The 20,370-nt window shown below is 38.6% G+C and overlaps 1 protein-coding gene and 1 long non-coding RNA gene across 3 annotated transcripts in view; one reads left to right on the forward strand and one right to left on the reverse strand.

The window, feature by feature from the left end:
- ppp1r16b (protein phosphatase 1, regulatory subunit 16B) overlaps window positions 1–16,806 on the forward strand; it is an 88,173-nt gene extending 71,367 nt beyond the window's left edge. For both annotated transcript variants that reach the window (XM_015056541.1, XM_015056542.1), the window contains exons 6-11: window positions 6,850–6,974; window positions 11,786–11,914; window positions 12,002–12,077; window positions 12,264–12,393; window positions 12,526–12,658; window positions 13,585–16,806. In XM_015056541.1, the coding sequence (XP_014912027.1) occupies window positions 6,850–6,974; window positions 11,786–11,914; window positions 12,002–12,077; window positions 12,264–12,393; window positions 12,526–12,658; window positions 13,585–14,061 (1,070 nt within the window). In that variant the 3' untranslated portion in view covers window positions 14,062–16,806. The remainder of the gene's footprint in view (window positions 1–6,849; window positions 6,975–11,785; window positions 11,915–12,001; window positions 12,078–12,263; window positions 12,394–12,525; window positions 12,659–13,584) is intronic.
- On the reverse strand, window positions 1,366–10,168 carry LOC106962251 (uncharacterized). Its single transcript, XR_001427935.1, has 3 exons — window positions 10,039–10,168; window positions 4,980–4,982; window positions 1,366–1,378 (listed from the first exon to the last, which is right to left on the reverse strand). It is a non-coding gene; the product is annotated as an uncharacterized LOC106962251 (long non-coding RNA).
- Window positions 16,807–20,370: the final 3,564 nt, after the last annotated feature.

The following is a 20,370-nucleotide window of genomic DNA, read 5'->3' on the forward strand; positions in this document are numbered from 1 at the left end:
TGTAAGGTCATTCCAACAGAAGGAAGGAATAAGCTTAAAAATACTGGATAAAAAGTCTCTCATACCATCACTGCAGATTTTTAATTAAGTATAGTTATTTGTCTTTGGGGAATAGGATTAAAAACCTAGATTTTTTACTAAATAACTTAAACCTTAGTACTAAATAACTTCAAGGCTTTTTATAAGAAGAATAATAATTCATAGTCTTGTTATCCCTGAAACAATGGCTGGAAACAAATTAACTAATATTGAGTAATTTGCAGAAACACATAAATAGAAATGGAGAGATACAAGAATTAAAGAACAGTCAAAAGATATAGGGATTAAATCAAGAAAGGACAAAACGAATTTGAAAACGTTGCATATTAAAAATTCTAAAATACTGGTAAAGCTAAATTATTGATGTCCTTTCACATTCACAGCATGTGAGTGGATCATGCTTCTAAATAAAGTGTCAAGTATCTCATTATGCAATGGATCAACTTTTATTGATGTAAAAATGTGAAAACATCTGCATGAAGATCAAATCCCCAAAACTGTTTCTCTTCATAGTGGCTCTATTTAAAGCGTTCACACCGTCCGTGTATCAATATGAGTTGATTCATTTTAATATCCCCTGTGTGTAATTACCATATGCCTCCAATAGTGTGCCATGAAGAAAGTGTGTGTGCTTGTATTTATCACAGAGCTACAATCTGAAGGGAGCCGTTAATCCCAAAGATGGAGTCTGCAGAAAACACCCAGTAGGAGATGTTGAAATAGCCTTAATGATTTTAAACAAGTTTAAATATCTCTGATGGAAAATATTTTTCTGTAACTTTCAGAAGACTTCAAAACAGTACTCAAATGGAAAATGTTTAGACTGTTGATGTTATCTCCAACATCCGCCTTGTTTTTATTATACTTTGAAGTTTAATTACTTCCTTTAATTTTGTTTTTCCTTTTTTCCCATCAGTTACTTACCCTTTATTCATGTTTGTATATGTTTATATATATATATATATATATATATATATATATAGATATAGATGTATCCAATTTATACAGGACGCAGTCAGCATGTGTTGCAGCTTGAAGTAATTTTTACACTCCTCCTGCTCTGGGCTGCACAGGTACATATTGCAGAGAAAACCAGCAGCAGAGTTGAGACCACACTCAGTTTTTAAGAGTCTCGCTCAGATTTAGGACCAGCTCTCTGGGTAAACTCCTAATATATTCACTGCTCACGTGTTCTGTCTCTCTCTCCCTCTCTCTCGATGGGATGCAGATTAGGAGGCTGTATATTCATGCTGCGGCACAGTAAACAGCTGCAGCCGGCGCAGTTTGTCTGTGATATTAGTGAGAGAGAGCTCTAGGAGAGCAGTGCTGACAAAACAGACTGCAGATCAGCAAGAATGAAGGAGTGGGGGCGTGTGATGTGTTTCAAATATGTGCTTTGGCGAGATATGGCTGTATTTAGCTTGGAGTAAAATCCACATAAGGGCTTGTCAATGTTTTAGTTTATTCTTGGGTAAATAGTGACATTTACAGACTGCCATGTGTGACTACAGCTGGTAAAGGAAGAAAATCTTGTTGGCAGTGATTTTTTTTTTTTTTTTTTTTGCATTTAAGACTGGATGCATGTTATTTGGCTGCTGAAATATAATCCACTGGAAGAGCAGATTAGCATTTTTGTAGATATATTAGCAATTTGGCTGAGTTTCGCAAGTTTAATGAGCAAAAATAAGCCCATTGGGTTGCTTGCTGGACTTGACCAGAATGAGGAGCATCTGCTGGAGGAACGGAGATTGCAGGAAGTTCCTGCCACCCGCCAGGAAATAGTTGGCCTTTAAAGTCCAGTAAACACTGAATTATTTTTTTTTCCAATACTTGCAAATGTGGAGTTTGTGTAAACAGGATATGGCGTTGTGTTGTATTTACTGCAGTAATAGGGCGTGAGGGAAAAGTGTTTCCTCTTCCAAAGAGGATCTCTGAATGTCTTTGTCTTTCTCCACAAACTGACTTGAAGATATTTGGATATTTGACCTTTACAAGCATTGTTGTAACAGAGGAATCTTAGTGCTTGAAGGGCAATACATTTTGAGATTGCCTGTCAGGAATTCTTATTTTTCTATTGCTGAAATGCAATTGAAACTAAATATTTACGTAAACTACATCTAAAGACACATAACCTTTTTCTTACCAACATTAAATCAGATTAAGCATTTCCTGTTTTACATTAGCTAGGATTATATTAATTCCCACGATACCACAATGTCTGGTGGTTAATAAATGAAGCAGGTTGTCAGAAATGCAGGAGCGTCACAGGGGACTGTACTCTCATCATTCCTTTTCACGCTGTATATGTCAGACTTCCGGTACAAAACAGATTCCTGTGATCTGTAGAAATACTCAGATGACTCTGCATTCATCAGGTCTGTCAGAAATGATCAAGAAGCTGACTACAGAGAGTTGGTGGAGCGCTCTGTGGCATGGTGTGGGAACAATCACCTTATTTTAAATGTGAACAAAACAAAGGAGATGACTGTAGATTTCAGGAACATGAGTATGTCGAGCTCCATTTCCATCATGGAAAGTTGGTGGAGGAGTATAAATACTTTGGTGTTCACTTGGAAAACGGACCGGAGTGGATATGCAACAAGTTGTCTTAGAGATGGAGCAGACTTTACTTCTTGGTAAGCTTAGATCTTTCCATGTCTGCAGCCAGATGCTGCATGTCTTCTATAAGTCTGTTGTGGAGAGTGTAATATCTTCTGCTATCATCTGTTAGAGCAGCAGCAGTAGAACCAGGGACTTAAAAATGCTCAGCTGTTTGGTAAAGAAGGCTGGTTCTGTTCTGGGGACGACTGAGGAACCTTTGGAGGTGGTGATGTAAAGAAAGAATATCCTTAATATATGACTTGGGCGAGATGTTTTGGATATTGTGTTTCTTTTCTGGAATTTTGTCCTGTTCCTCCAGAGAGAACTGGTCTGACTGAGTTTTACTGACTGTTTTGCTGCCATCCCTGCAGCAAAATGCTCACACATTATAATGTTCTTGGGTTGTAAGAATCTCCCTCTTTCCTCCAAATGTGATGATGGTTATTATAGCTAAACACTTCAATTTTACTTTCATCAAGCCAGGTGAACTTGTAGCCAAACCTGTGAGGTCCTTCTCCCTAAGTGCATTTGAATACTATAATCTGGCTTTCATACTGTACTTGCATAAAGCACATACGTATAGCAGTAATTAAAAAAATTAAATCAACTTAGACTGCCACAAACAAGAGACCCAAATTTATTTATTCACACACACACAGTGGTTAGAACTGTAAGAAATGTGGCAAGAATCACATCTCCAGAGCGGACTGCTAAAATCTGAAGGGAAAAATGTTGGTTTGCTCTGAAAAGAGGTGGAAAAGACCATCTTAGTTGACACTGCAAAGTGATGAAAGCTTAACGTTTTATGTGCTTCTACACTGAAATTTAAATGAAATCAATGAAGGCCACCAAGGACATAAACTTTGAGACTGAATGTCAGTTACTTCTACGGATGAAAAGCAAGCTACCTTGAACTTCTTTATACTGTATACTGCCTCCAGGGAGTGAGATTTTCATGTAATCCTCAAGCTTTTTAAAGATTTTTCAGTTTTTATTTGAACCTCGGCTCCTTTTTTTTTTTTTGCTCATTTTCTAACACCAGTGTCTTTTATGTGATATACAGTCATACTAAAAAGAGATGTCATCCCTCTGTCAGTTCTGTGCTTTTAATGTATAAATTATCTGATCTTCTCTAGGCTTTGATATTATTAAAATCCAAAACCAAGTGTGCAGAACTTCACATCTCAGACTTCACCAAAACATAATTAAAAATTTTTGGGGAAAACCCCTGGATACACTCAAAATAAATAGAGTGTACTTTCTTTTTTACCATGACTGCGTATGTGTAGGTTTGTGGGAAGTTGTTTAGCTTGTTTGCATGCTTGTAAAGGATGCAAAGGTGCCCTTCAGCATTCAAGTAAATGAATCACTGGGCTGGTTGGTGGTAAACATCACTGTGTGGAGGCAGGAGGATGCTGGAGCATCATAAATCTTCTTCATATTCCCTCAGATAATTAAAGGTCAAGAAAAACTCTGTTATGATAAGCTCTGTCTTGCAAACAAGAGCAAGGTTAATAGCTTTGGTTTTCTGTTAACCGTATAAATGGGGCACATGATGCCACCTTGTGTTGGCTAGATCCTGGTTTGGAGCCAGTGATGGAAGCACAAACAAACTGGGGGTCTGAAGAGGGTGAACACACACTCGAAAATGAGCTTCTCAGCGTACAAAAGGATCAGTGGAGCTGCAGAATGCAGATAGCGGTACAGTAGGTGAGAAGAATGATTATTACACTGATCAAAGGGAGTCCAGCTCTGCTAATTGCTCTTGTAATGTTCTCTGCACAGCGGTGCAGAATAAGACTTCTATCTCCAGAGACACTGCGGGGACAGGCAAACACACACAGCCTGTCCCCAACACACAGAGCGCTTAATATGCAGCATCGACTGATCCGACTCTGCCTTGATCCTCCCCCTGTAGAGAAGAGATGATCTGCAATGAGTCGCAGTGATAATGAAGCAATCTCTCTACCTGTTTGCGAGGAAGACACAGTCCTTTTGACCGGCCACAACACAAACAACTTGAGTGGTTTGGTTCTTCCTCAATTAAATTTTATCTGGCATCAACAAGTCACATTTTTATCAAATACACAAAAGATGTGTAGCTGTAAAGACATGTATCTTATGTTTGAGACACAATATGGGCTGACAATAGTTATTGGATCTCTTACGGGGTTTTCCACCCAAGTGCTTGACCACATAACTGTCCACCCAACTGTCTATATCGTTTATCCTTGCAGGGTTGCGGGTTGTGCCTACATCCAACAGTCATTGGGCGAGAGGCATTCAGATAGGTCACCAGTCCATCACAGAGCAATACAGAGCCACAACCATGCACACACACACTGATCCCCAAGTGTGTCAACTTAGAGAGACCAGTTGCTCTAATAGTCATGTTTTTTGGACTGTGGGAGGAAGCCAGAGTACAAGGACAGAACCCATGCATGCACATGGAGAACATGCAGACTCTATGCAAAACGATCCCAGTCCAAGATTAAAACCCAGGACCTTCTGGCTGCAAGGTAGCAGTGCTATCAGATCATATTTTTCAAGTGTTGTGAGTCTCATAGCAGTAATTTTTCACTCCTGGCACTGGTCTGCTTGCACATATGTATACATTATATTTAATGTACTGTCACAGTGTTTTCTTATCTTATCATGTAAGGTTGTGTTACTTTTATCTAAGCTCAAAGATATGGATCAAATTCAGCCAAATCAAATCTATGTAATGTGTGCATGATTTAAAGTTGGCCGTCATTTTGCATAGTCCATCTTTGTCTCAGCGAAGGATTTAACATTTACATTGTGCTACAGCACAAGGATAGAGAGAGTTACTTATTGTCTGACACCTTTTGTTTTTTTTTTTTTGTTGTTTTTTTGTCCAAATGTATTGATTGCTTCACCATCTGGTGTATAAGAACCCTGTTGAATTAATTAGAAAACGGTCGGACTGCTGACAGTTAAAGCACTCAGCATGATGAGGTGAGCGAATCTTCTTCGGTGCCAACAGAGTATTGATATATTGGTATATAAGTTTAGGTGATTCCATTGTGATATTTGTGCATCATTTAGGTAAACTGTGAAGAAGTGGTACCAATGTGAATGAAATATACATATATTGAATCTTTAACAAGATAATTAACCAAAATATTATAATTTTGCAATAAAAAGCCTGATTGTATACAACTATAGTCAGATTGTCAGTGCAGAGTTTTTGTTTTTTGCAGACTGTGTATGTAGTGAAAACTGTTGGACCAAAATCAAAGGCAAAATCCAAATATTTTCTCCCATCATGTAGATGTATTTACAACAATCTCATTCCATGAGGAACAAAAAACCAGATTTCTTTTATAAGCCGCTGTGTTTTCATTATTCGTCCTTGAATTTAGTTTCCTCTTTTATTACTTGAGTGAAAAGATTTCTCTTATCTTCAAGCTGTGGCTCATAAAGGCCAAATCTCTCAACAGGTATGCAGAATTTGTGACATTACTAAAGAGAAAGATTTCAATTCAAATACAAGTGAAAACACAAAAGAAGAAAAATGTGAGGGAACATGAAACCAACAAAAAGCACTGATTTATATGCTTCTCTCGCTGAGACTCCAATTGTGAATTCAGTCAAGCTTTCCTCACAATCACTCACCGAGTCTTATGCGGGTTCCTGCTGCAGCCAAGAGTGTGAAATAAACTGGAGGGTTATCTTTAAATCCGTTCGGTAGGAAGGTGGATCCTCAGATGAGTGGATGGGCTTCTGCAAGTCCGTGTCATGGAAAAGGTCATAGAGCTGAGACCTTGACAGTAAACTATGCATGGTCAGGTGACACCTGTTGGCTTCTGCTTTTTATTTCTGGAGCGAATGCTATTTTTGGCAGGTTTGTCTTCCATACACTTCCCCAATGAAAGGCAATAATGCACCCATGTCTTAAAGTAAAATCTCATTTGAATATTCAAACTAAAAGCCTTTTTTTTTCATATTATCCTCTCTTTGTAAACAGTTTACTCATTTATGCCATCATCCCTGCACCACATTAAAAAGTAGAGCGTGTTGCTGTCTCTTTAAATCAGTTTAATTTGGCCTGGAGCAATTTCTTATGCTTGCAGGAACAATCCTGTGTTAATTTAAAAACATGTTACTGCCAATCATAGCTGCTGTGCTTGGAGGGTAACATTTTCCTGGTTTTATTAAGCATGCTTCTGTTTGCAATTTGCACAGGCATCACTCAGGAGATGATCAATGAGACACGGGCGTCCACAGAGAGGAAGATGATGGGAGACATCCAGGAGATGATGAGAGTAGGAGACGAGGTCAACCAACAGGACTCTCAGGGAGCCACGCTGGTAAGAAGTTGCTCCAAGGCATAACTAGTTGGCTGTGAGGGTTTCTCTTTGAAATGGATCTTTCTAGGAAAAGAAGAGTGAGATGGGATAATAGTAACTGACATCATCAACCCATAAATATGTTTCCTAATATTGTGCAGCTATACCTCTGTTAAAGCAGACATTTTGTCCTAAGCTTTTGTTCAGACTATTTTTTCTTTACATTTACTTTGTACTTTAATGCTTTTGCTGTTAGATCAGTTAATTTGTGTGAAACCAAATATGCTGTTACACATCCAAGTTCCCTAACACTGATAGTCCAATAAGCACCAAGCAAAAAACTAAAATAAGCAAAGCAAAGACTGTCTGAAGTGCAACCAAAACAGATCTGTAAATCTGTTGTTTTGAAGAAAATGTGAATCATTTGGTTGCGGACGCAAATTGAGTTCTCCACACAGGACTTCAACAGAGAGACGATTAGACAAATACGTATAAATATTCTGTGAATTTCTTCTTTACGTGTTAACCTTTTAAAGATTATATTCTCAACAACGTTGCCTCAGGAGGCTGTAAAACCTTCCGAGCTAATCAGGCATTAGAGGCTCATTAAAACCTTCTTAAGGCGAATCAGCTGAGATTTGAAATCCTCTACAGATACACTGGTTATCTGGTGGTGAACATCAGCAATATAAAGAAGCTTGAAGCAATAATTGGTGCATTAAAAAGCTATGCATGTCAATAATCAATGTAAGACCATTTCAATTCAGCATAAAACAAATTAATGTTAATGTAATATAAAACTGGTCATTTTTGCTCACATTCTTGTTATGTGCATTAATAACTTACAGATTCTTTGGAACAGAGTTTGACAGTACTCGTTCTGCTAGCTCAGCCATTTACAGAAAGTGTGCTCTGACATAAAGACTGAAAAAGCTTTATTTACTCATTAAATCAGTTTTTCAGTATTAAGAGGTGCACTGAATTATCTGCTTCCCCAACATAGCAGATCAGTGCAGTGATGCACTGAAAAGGGCATGAAAAGAATCATCTACATTTAATTTCCTAAGAGGGATGTAATGTCAGGGACCTAAATAAAGTCTTCATTACGTATCAGGGATTTAGCTGCGATGTGGAAACATGGTGACGGATCACTGGGTGGAAATAGCGAAGTAAGGTAGTATCCCGAAATAACCTTGTTAAGCTTTTTATACTTACTACAGATTGTCTGTTGGACCTCCTCATCCCTTTGCCTTGCATCCTGTTAATCTTTATTGAGCATGATGAAGCAAAATGGAGCATACCTTATTAAAATCACTGGCAGGAAAGACGGGGGGAAAAAACGGAAAGTGGTTACGATGTTATGTAACGGTAATCTTTTGCTTTTCAGTGAAATACATTTTGTGTTGATTGTTTTTAAGCAGTAGTGATGTTCATGTCTTGCGGTCTGACATGGCTAAAACAAGGATGAACTTCCACAAAGACATGGATGTTCCGGTGTGGCGCGGAGGACTTTGACTGGTCCGCCCAGAGTCCTAATCTCAACTCGACAGAGGACCTTTTGGATGAATTAGTGCAGAGACTGCAAGTCATACCTTCTCATCCAACATCAGTGTCTGACTTCACAAATGCTCTTAAAGAAAATTGTCCAAAAATTCCTATATAGACACTCAAAACCTTTTGGAAAGATTAGAATAGCTGCAGAGGAACATTTGGTGGCAACCCGAGGGCGACATTTCTGTTTTGTTTGGAGTCCACCATATGAGCAGTATAAATCTGACTCTTGTTTTCTTTGGGCAGAAAAAATTACTGCGTTTTACAATTCAAAGGATACTGAAAAAAGCTTACACTTGTAAGACCTTTTGATGCTAATTAGAGCACTTTCGTATCCACCCATGCCAGCATAACAAACATGTTATCTTGTTGATTATTAGATTTGAGGCAATTCCACATTCTTGGCAACTCCTTAAACACTAAACAGCTTGAGATATTTAAAGATTTTTCAGGGCTCCTTGTGGAGCCACAAAGACTTTAAGTTATTTTATGTAACCATTAATGATCACTGGGACCTGCTAACTGGCTTTCATGTGCAGAATCACTCTGCACTCAATAGATTTGTGAATAAATGATGCTGATTAAGTGTAAAATAGAGATCCATGAATGTATTTCCACTTCTATAAACCATTTTCTGATTACGAATCAAAATTACAGGGTTAGATCACTACTTTACAAACATGAATCAAGGTAACCCTTAATCTTTGGGTAAGTGCTACACACCCAGCAGAAATTATGGATTGTGGATATTCAGCAAGTTTTAACTTTTCTGTGCAAGAAGTAAAATTAAGCAGGAGAAAAGAAAATGGCAGACTGCATTTGCTATTTTTCAGAGCATATTTTAAAATATTAACTTCTTTTTTCCACTAAAAGCATAATTTACACCAATCATTTATGAAAAGCTAATTCACACTAAAGGTCATCTGAAAGCACTTTACCAGACAAGTTCAACTCAAATCAGTCCAAATAATTGCAGAACAACTGAGTCATTTAATCCGATCACGTTACATTTTATGCAACAAATCCTTGTATTGCCTGTTGGTAAAGCAAACCAAAGGAAGCCCAGCTAATTTCTTTGAACCTTTCACTTTGTAATCCTTCAGCCTGAGCAAGCATGTGGTGACAGTGGAGAGGAACCACCTCCTTTAAACAGGAAGAATGAATGAATGAGATGAGAATAATGACTACCACACATAATCTAATCTGCTCTTCTCTTGTGAGCCTGAAATCTCTGTTTCCTGTACAGTTCATAACAGATTACCTGTGTTTTTTCATTCCGATTATAATAAACTCTAAGCCTCCTTGAAACAGAAGGTCTCAGTCGCTCGCTGCATCGGCCATGTGAGGGACTGGACTCAAACAAGGACAAAAAATGTTCAAAGTAGAAAAAGGCTTCAATTTAATTCTTCAAAAATCATCAACAAAGCATAAAAATTTAAAGCAAGAATAAATCAAAAGATAAACAAATTTGGATCCAAATTAACTGAGGTCAACTGAACTCTAACTAAACACAAACAAAACTGACCTACCAAACAAAGACTGCTTAAATAGGGGTGGAGTAACCCAAATCTACCACAGGAGGGATGTCTGACCAAACAAAAGAACAAATAAATACAAAATTAACTAAAGCATTCTATAAACAAATAAAACAAAATAACTTTAACTTAGCACAAACAATAAGTGAATATTTAAGTGACAAAATTAAATAAAAACTTGAAGTCTCCCTCTTCAGTCTTTCAGAAATTTGTAGATGGTTTACTCCAGGTTCCACTTATAGGAACCAGCTGGTTCCTATAAGTGGCACCTCAAACAAAAACAAGTATAAATTAACCATTCAGACAGACATTCACTAAAGTGTGCACCCATGAGAAAATATATGTCTAAATGAAATAAACTAACACTATGTGGTGGTGGTAAGGGCATCCACCACAGGCCAATATTCCTAAAAGCAGACAGAGATCAGCTCTCCATGAACTGGATGACCCCAACATTCCTCACATGCTTCTGTTTGCCCTTTTCAACTACATGGTATTTCTCAATACCACCAGGTGCTGCTTTAGGATACTTAGGATAACTCCAGTGCAGGTTTGAAATGAGCTAAGCCTGAGTTGATACTCGGGACAAAAATACAATAAAAAGTCTAAAGAAAAAGCTTGCTTTTAAAGTTTCTATTTTACATGCACGTTGGCAAGTAGTGACTAAATTACATTGTGTGTTCTTGATATTGTGTCTTATTACAGGTTTAGTATATCCATGTACAGACATTGCAAATCCAAAAGCAGGATCTGTAAGGTCAAATTAGACTTTGCCCCTCTGGTGTATAGAAAAGGGCTCTAAAGTGCAGCTTTGCTTATCCCTTGAAGATGTTAAGTACTTTTATCTGTGAGTCTGTATGTCAGAGATATGACATCTATACACACACAAAAACAAACCAACAGAGATTTTATGTCTCTGTCAGCTTTACATGTTGTTCCCATAGTACCAGCTGATCCTGCATAGGTGACATAGGTGAGGCCACCTGCAGAGGACAACAAACTCTGAGTAGAAAAACCGAAAAAAATAATGTTTTAATTGTGTTATCTTAAATAAACCAATTCTGAATTCAGTTCTCTTAAAAACCCAAACGGTTTAGTTTAATATTCTTCCATGTTTTTTTGGTGTTTTGAAATGAATAAACAGATTTGGGTCAGCCTCTTGGCGCATCAAAGAAAATACGCATGTTATTTGTATTAAAAGCACTGGAAACCTTCTGTAGATTATATGCCAACTTCCTACTATTCTCTTCTTTGCAGGCATGACTTTCAACCGTTCAATTTTTGAACAAATTTTACACGTCCATGTGAACAAACTTTGGATATTAAATGAAGCAAACAACAGACTTACTGTACCTATTTTCAGCTGAAATCTAATCTTCACATCGTTTCCGAACATTTTTGCACGCCTATAAAATGTTGTTTTTTTAATGTCTGATGAGAAGAGTTTTGAATTCAATGGATCTTTTAGTGATCCCTGATAGCAACCAGCAAAACAGGAAACATAACGACCACAGATAAGCTCCTAACAGTAAATGATTTAACTTTTTTTGCTTTACTCAACACCGATTGTAGAGCCTTTTGATATCTTTTTGGGTGGTCCATTGAAAACTCTGTTGCAGCGATTAGTTTGCAACAATCTTTGTGCATGGGATCTTAAGCCACAATGTATAAACACCAGAGCAAATCAGCTGCATATCCAAGTCACTTGACAGAAATTTCACAATCATCCATAATCCGTCTTTGCAGCTCCACATCGCAGCAGCAAACGGCTACGTTCAGGCTGCAGAGCTGCTGCTGCTGGAGGCGGGGGCTCGAGTGGACCTGAGGGACTCTGATGGATGGCAGCCTCTTCATGCGGCAGCCTGCTGGGGTCAGGTAAAGCAAACACAGCAAGAAGCATGAAGACGATGAGTGTTCACATTGAGCCGTCAGTAGCATTTACTCCTGTGGTGGTTGTTTCAGATGCATGTGGCAGAGCTGCTGGTGTCACAAGGAGCAAATCTCAGTGCTAAGACCTTCCTAGAGGAGACACCCATCGGTATGTTAAAGAAGACAAATCATCCCTGCAGGGACTTCCTTATGCTTAAGATAAAGGATCTATTCACACTAGGAACTGGTTTAAAAGTTTTAAGGAACGCTAACACTTTTCCTTGTTGTTTGTTGCATTAATCTTAACTAATCTCATGCAGCTGACATACAGTGTGCTTCATCTTTGCTTCTTAAGATCTGTGTGAGGATGAGGAGTTCAGAGCCATCCTGCTGGACCTGAAACACAAGCATGACACCATCATGAAGTCTCAGCTCAAACACAAGACCTCACTGTGCAGGAGAACCTCCAGCGCAGGCAGTCGTGGGTGAGTACTGCCCTCTGCTGGTTCTAAAGCCTGCTACTGCATGGTTTGGGTTTGATTTTAGATGGAAGATAAGCATGACTTTCTGTTTTTTCTTTTTAATTTTATTTATTGTAACTTCGTCTGTGTTTACAGAAAAGTGGTGCGGCGAGCTAGTTTGTCAGACAGACACAACTTGTGTCGCAAGGAGTACGAAACTGAGGCCATTGTGTGGAGGGGAGGAAGAGAGGAGGAGAAGGAGAAAGAGTCTGATCAGGAGAATAATCAGGTGGGAAGTTGTTCCACTAAGAAGCTAGTTATTGTGGTGCATTTTTCCCTCATGTTAAAATTAGTGATTTTAAAACGCCAAAAAGGATAACCATCTGTCATAAATGTCAGGTTGACTGTTGGTATGTCGAGAGATAAAGACTTCCTCTGACAGCCACACAGGAGGAAACCCACAATGGAAAAACAAAACATGCTAAAAATACTCAGTCATGAACCGAAGGGGAATTTTCTGCAAGGTGCGCAAAAATGTTATGTTAATAAACATGAACCATGGTCACTTAAAATATTTGTATTTTATGTCTCTTTTTAAAACGTTTTATGAATAGCTACATTTTCTACAAAATAAGTACCTTGTATAAATAAATAAACGCATAATAAAATGGATTTCTAGTATTTTTAGTTGACTTCCTCTGGACAAGATCAAGTGCATAATTGTGTCCAAAGAAAAATTGTTGATTTTTGAAACATGAAAATCTGAAAAATGTGGTGGGCACTTGCGTTTAGCCCCCTTTATTCTGATACAGCTAAATAAAATCTGGTGCAACCATTCAGAAGTAACCTAATTAGGAAATTATGTTCATCTGTGTTTGATTTGGAGATTTTCATATGGAGAGGAGGTTGACTTTTAGCAGGACAGCAACCATAGATAGACTCAGAGCTACAAAGGAATGGCTTAATGGCTTAGATTAAAGCAAGTCCAGAACAAAATAGCATTTTTTTTCAACTTTGGTTTTACAAAATGTTGAAAACCATATCTCTGTCTTTCCACCTCATCATTATGTTGGTCTATCAGGCAAAGTCCTGATAAAATACACTACAGTTTATGGCTGCAACGAAATGAAATATGAAAAAGCTCAAGGGGTGTGAATAGACTAAATGGCACTAAACTGCAGAGGGATCACAGTAACCATTATCGACATTCTGCAGGTAAAGCCTGTTGTAGCTGTGGAGCTGCCAGACAAGCTCAAGACACCCGCCATCCTCAAAGATGGCAGTGGCAAACAGAATGGCCTCATCACAACCACAACGTCCACGCCACCTCAACCGCCCTCCAACGGCAGCACACCGACGCCCAGTCAGGGCACGGCCGTCACTTCCCAGCCTTCGCAGGAGGACGTTGCGCCGAAGGAGCGCCCTCAGACGTTGTCGGAGTTAAAGAAGCAGAGGGCAGCAGCCAAACTGTTGAATCACCCTTTGTTCAACGGCCACCTTGGCAACGGCTCCACAGACTCCTTCTCTGATGCCAAATTTTACTCTGAGGACCCTCGGATGCCACTGGTCTCTTCCAACGGCAACGCAGTTTACTACACGCCAGCCAGCGGCGATCCTCCCCTCCTCAAATTCAAACAGCCCTTGGAGGAGGAGGAGCAGCCGAAGGCGCGGACCTGCTGCTGCGTGTCGTAGCCTCTTGATCATGTGACTGTTGACAAAACAGAAAACGTAAAGAGGAAAGGAGGAGAGGAAGGAAGAAAACAAAGGGTAATCCTGTTTTTGACATCCTGTTCTCTGTCCACTTTAAACTCGGTCCAGAAAAGTCGCACTTCCATTCTGTGCAAGTTCTCCTGCTGTCAGAGAGATCCTGCTCAAAGCAGGAAAAGAGCAAAGTTGAGTTGTTTGGATGAAGTTCAGAGGTACAGGAGAAACTGGTTCAATGGGCCTGAGTACTTTGGTAGATTCACCGAGGTTGGGCTTTTTTTTTTTAATCATGTCAAAAATCTTGATGCAGTGGAGTAGAGAAATTCCCCAACATGATGCATGTTCCGCCCTCAAACTGAGCTGGAAACGGCTCCTTTTGTTATTTATGTTTATTTTTTTCAGTAAACTGATTCCTATCAGGTCAATAAACATTTTCATGCAGGACAAATTCACAGTTCAGCTGCATCACTCTGATGTTTTCACTAGTTTTTGTCATTTCTGAATGTGCAGGAACATCATGCTGGAGGGTTAAAGGAAGGTTGTTGGGGAACAGCGAAACGTAGCATGACGTCTTTAAGTCTCGTTTGCATTTAAACTGTTAAAGGGAATAAATACCAGAAAACAGTGTTGACTAATGGAAAAAGTGTATTTCACAGTGGATAACAAACGTAAATCACCTGCACTGTTTAAAAATGTCAGAATAACATGGTGGCTACTCTTCACCGTCCTCTTATATGACCCCTTAACTGACAGGTCATGCTGTGTATTTTCTATAATCCACTTTGTGCTCACCCCCATAGATCATTTAAACAAACTTGGTTGCTGTACATTTCCTTATTTATGAGATTAATGTGTAAAAACATTATGGCTCTTTAAAGTTGAGTGTATTTATTATTTGGATATGTGGAGAGTGTGAATGCAGTATGAGATGAGCACCTTTTGACACGGAAAGAAAAAAAAAATCAATCAGATGATGAAGAGACATAAGTTGGTGCCCGACGTCTGTACATGTTGTTAAATACAAACTTGTCTCGTTAAGGTGGGGTTCTGTTTGTGTCTCAACGAATAACAGTGTTATTTGTTTTTATCTTTTTTTTTTTTTTTTTCTGGTAGCCATTGTGTGGCTCCTCTGTCTGCCAGTTATTGTATTTTTGTTATTAGAGATTGTTGTAAATTACTGTAAGAGTTTTCAAAAGCCAATGCTGTCATTAGAACTCCCTATAGTGGCTCAAATTCAAAATGCCAACTTTCTAGTTAAAATAAGACGTGAAAGTAAAGGAATAGTGCAGCATTTTTGGAAATACAGTCCTTGCCCTTCTCCACATAACAAGCATGTATCCATCTATCAGATGGTACATGAATATATGCTACCACTGGAAGACCAAACAGTGTTTGGTTTTTTTAAATTTCCATAAATAATGCCAAATTTCTTTTACGTGATTTATTTGTATACGGTTCAATAACTGCCAACATGATGGCGATGTCACTAGATGCTGGTCATTTCGCCTCTTTTCCATTTTTCACCTTTATAGCGTTGATTGTTTTGTGCCTGACTTTTCAGATACAAAATAAAGCAGATGTCTATCATTTTTGTTCTATAATGTTTTTTTGGAAATAAAAAGTATTTTCAGCTTATTTTTTATAATTCATGAAACTACTAAAAAGAAGCATGAACTAATATGTATTGGTTTAAGTATGTGGGTTTCATGAACACACATCGGTGTGTGTTGCCAACACAATGATGAAAAGCTGTTGAAAGGTCATATTCACAGTAAGCTTAAAAATAGTACCACCCTTCTGACTTACTTCTCAGAAACTGTATTTCCAAACATGCTTGACTAATCCTTTTGATTTCCTACAACCTCTCTGTTTCGATTGTGCCAAAGACTCTTTGATGAGTTGAAAACAAAATGCATTAAGGTTTGGAGAATTAAGGATTAGTTTGTCTGTCATGGCCACCCCTTTTTATTACGTTTACCCATGATGCTCTTTTGTTTTCTCCATTATAATTACCTGTACAGAGTTCTATAAGTGTACAGATGAGTGCTTAAATATGTTTGTGTCAGTGTTCCTGGAACTGTTTTCATGGTTTGCCTTTACATGTCTGTGTTGTTGCTGTTGGGGAACTGATCCAGTCACCTGTCTTAATAAACAATGTCTGCACATTCATGGTTGGAATGCAGAAAACATTCCAGCTCCCTTTTTTAAGTCATCCAGTAGTTATAAATCTGAGGCATGCACCTAGTTGGCCCTCAAACCTGAGATCGATTTCTTTGGATTATCTAAAACGTTAAATTTCTTAGGCCTATTTGCTTTTTTTAAAAAAAATCAATCAGTCTGAATCATTTTTTTGATTCAACAAAGCTGCTTTTTTTTTTTTAATTGGATTGTTCTAAAAGTAATTTTGTTTTTAGTGACTGTAGATTGAATATCATTGCCTAAAATGTATGTCACCTGAGATGCAATGACGCTTGAGCTTCTCAAAACTGTTAAACTGAGTACACGTATTATTTTTTTTAAACTCACTCTGAGTTTTGACTTTATAAAGCGATATTATAAGAAGAAAGGGGTCAGAATCTGTTAAACTGTCCATGAATTAATGCTTGTTCTTTCCTGCAATCCCTGTTGTCTTTAAGGATGAAATGGTGAACAAAAACTACTGATTTTGTAATTACTGGAATATATTGATGGCTGCATTAACATATTTTGAATAAATTGTATATTTTGAGAACTTTAAATGGTGTCTGAAATGGTAAAAAAAAAAAAAAAATGTCAATTAGGTTTTCTTCTAGCATTAGGTTAAAATAGTATTTATAAATAGTACTTTTTATAAACATATCTGTAGTTTTCACCCTTAGATGCCAGCATTATCCACTCTACAACGGTCTTCTGTTGTGCAACAAGCAGTGATTGTGTCTCTTTTCTTTACACACAGCTGTTGGGGTCTTCGCCAAACGTTGGCCGCTCATTTAATGATTTCTCTTTTCATCTTTTTTCTGAACATCTTCTATTCCAATTTAATTCAGTTCATCTATCAATCTACCTATTGCCAATTCCCAGCAAATATTTTCTCAAGACACTTTATAGAGGAAAAGAAAAATCCAAAATGATCCTCCCAATCAGTTTTACTACAACATGAGTACAGAAATAATAGCTCAGAATCGTGATGGTTTGACTGCAGAGGGAAATGATATGGATGGTTGAAAACAACACGTGTAAACATTTCTGTTTTTGTTTTCAGTCTTTGTGCTTCTGCTACTAGTTGTAAATGAGTGTGACAGTATACGCTCATTAAACAGAGGCCTTTCAGGCAGCTCAAGGATTTGAATAAAGGAAGCAATGGGAAAAAAAAAAACCTCATTTGTCAAACATCTATATCAGCTTACAGTCTGTGATGTTGTTAGAGCAAATGAACAGAGAAATCCCCTTTCATCTGTAGCCCTCTCAGTGGACAGTAAGTGTACGCACAACATAAAGACTGAGTGGAGAACAATGGTGCTGAAACCTCGGGTTCTGGACTGCATTAACCTCCCTCATGTTGCCTGTCTTTGCTAATGTGCCTAAGCAATACTGAATCCAGGCCAGCTGGCTCTGATCCCGGTTCTTCTGTCCGCTTCATTGAAAAGCAAGGATTGAATCCAGAAGCAGCGTTACAAAAGCATACCAACCATTCATTGGGGTTTTATAAAGGGAGGGATGCTGAAAGAAGACAGAGAAACGCTCACAGATGTGTTGCAGTGAAGCCTATAACTAAGCAACGGTAGAAACCAGACACCGTTGAACATTTTCAGATCCAGACCCAAAATCAGAGGTGCCAGAGCTCTTTGGGTGGTTCCTACATATCTGTGAAATTGACTACGTTTGTCAGTTTGACCAACTCAGACTGTTGTTCAATTAAAATCCCTCCATTTCCCCTCACTGTTAATTCTAGTTGAGAAAGACATCCTGACATTTCTCTGCACTAGTTTATCAATTTTTTTTATTTTTTGCAAATTTTAATATTATTATTTTTCTGTAAATTTCTTAGCTATGTTTTTTTTCTATTCTAATAATTTTTGGTAATCCTGACTTTATTTTTTTTTTCCTTTGAACTATTTGAATTTAATGATAGCAGAGCTGCTGTCTACATTTCTATAAAATATGACAATCTGGCACTAGAGTATCAGAGATAGGGTTGAATGTGTGTTTGCTGCACCAAAATGTCATACTTATATTGCATGATTCCATTAACGTATAAATATAAAAGAAAATGACAAAATAATTGTATCTTGTATATATACATATGATGTATGAGAAATATACTGCACCACAATTTTTAGTTTTGAAGGCGTTGGTTGAAAATTTGATTGAAGTTGAATCAATTACAGTTTTCATGTAACTTGGATTGCCTTTACTGCTGTTGTATTTCCTGCATGTTGTCTAGGCACAACTAAAAAAATAACAGGCAAAAATGAAAGTAGACATGTTTGTTTGTAGTTCTGTGTTGGAACAGAAAATCAAGATCAAGAAGGATACAAAGGAAAAAGAACTCCTGATATTATCAGTGTTTTAGTAGAGTAGAAGAATGTCCCATAGGAACGGTGTCCAGCAGTTTATTTTTCTGTAAATTAGCCAAAACGTCTGGTAAATGAAATCTGGTCAAAACTTGAACCTAACACATCTTCCCCCTTGTATAAAAAAAANTTCTCCTTTTCCTTCTCGATCCGGTGCAGCTCCCACTGCTCTGCAGGAACATCTGACCATTCACCAGGAATAAAGAAATCAATACTAACACTATGTGGTGGTGGTAAGGGCATCCACCACACGCTCCCCCTCCTCTGAAGTCTTGCTGGTACAGCGGGACAAGTAGTCAGCAGTGATGTTCTCTCTGCCAGGGATGTGCTGCACCTCAAACTTGTAGGGCTGCATGGCCAGGTACCAGCGGGTTATTCGGCTATTGGTGTCCTTCATCTTCTGTAGCCATTTTAAAGCTTTGTGGTCAGTTTCCAAAATGAATTGTCTCCCCAAGAGATAATAGCGGAGCGAATCCAAAGCCCACTTTATAGCCAGACATTCCTTCTCTATTGTGGAATAACGGGTTTCTCTAGGATACAGCTTACGGCTGATGAAGGCGATTGGATGCCGATCATTTGGAGAACCCTGAAGCAGCACAGCGCCAAGGCCCTTATCTGATGCATCCGTTTGTAAAATAAACTCCTGCTGGAAGTCAGGGCAATGGAGGACAGGATCTTTACTTAAGGCCTGCTGAATATCTCTGAATGCTTGCTTAGCTTCTTCAGACCACTGTAGAATATTTGGGCCCCGAAGACTGGTCATGTCTGTGAGAAGAGAAGCTCTAGCAGAGTAATTAGGGATAAATTTGTGATACCAACCAGACATACCCAAGAAGGATTTAAGCTGTTTTCTCGTCTGGGGAAGGGGGCAGGACTGGATGGCTTCAATTTTTTTAATTTGTGGCTTCACCAATCCTCCTCCGATGACAAAACCCAGATACTCCGTTTCCTTCTTTGCTATGGCACACTTGGCTGGGTTCACTGTCAATCCTGCTTTCTGGAGACACCCAAAGACCACTTGTAGATGTTGCATGTGTTCATCCCAGGAGCTGCTGTAAACAATGATGTCATCTAGATATGCAGAGGCAAAATGAGAGAGGTCATTGAGTACCTTATCCATTAGGCGTTGAAATGTGGCAGGAGCCCCATGCAGTCCAAACGGCATCACTCTAAAGTGGTAAAGGCCCCATGGTGTTCTGAAGGCCGTCAGCTCTTTGGACCTGGGAGAGAGTGGTACTTGCCAATATCCTTTGGAAAGGTCAATGGTAGTGAGATACTTTGCCTTGCCTAGTTTTCCAATAAGATCGTCGATTCGTGGTGTTGGATAAGAATCAAACTTTGAGACTGAATTTAGATAGCGGAAATCAATGCAAAACCTTATTGTTCCATCTTTCTTAGGAACAAGAACAATTGGATTGCACCACTCGCTCTGTGATGCCTCAATGATCCCAAGGGAAAGCATTAACTCAACTTCTCTTTTTAATGGTTCAAGAAGTCTCTCAGGTATACGATAACTAAGTCGTCTTGGAACAACATCCGCTTTTAAGATAATGTCATGAGTTATCACCTCAGTATAACCTGGATTCTCCTGGAACACAGTCGACGGACAAACAGTCCTCACTTCCGACTGTTGTTTTTCTGACAGATGAGCCAAACTGGGCTTAGAGGCTGATGGAACAGGCAAATATTGCTCCTCAGATTCTTCATCATCCACGCTCCGGATGTAAAAGGAGGCAGGTTTCTC

The sequence above is a fragment of the Poecilia latipinna genome, unplaced genomic scaffold, assembly GCF_001443285.1.
Source record: "Poecilia latipinna isolate Pla-1442-1.1 unplaced genomic scaffold, P_latipinna-1.0 Scaffold1389, whole genome shotgun sequence".
NCBI classification, from domain to species: domain Eukaryota; kingdom Metazoa; phylum Chordata; class Actinopteri; order Cyprinodontiformes; family Poeciliidae; genus Poecilia; species Poecilia latipinna.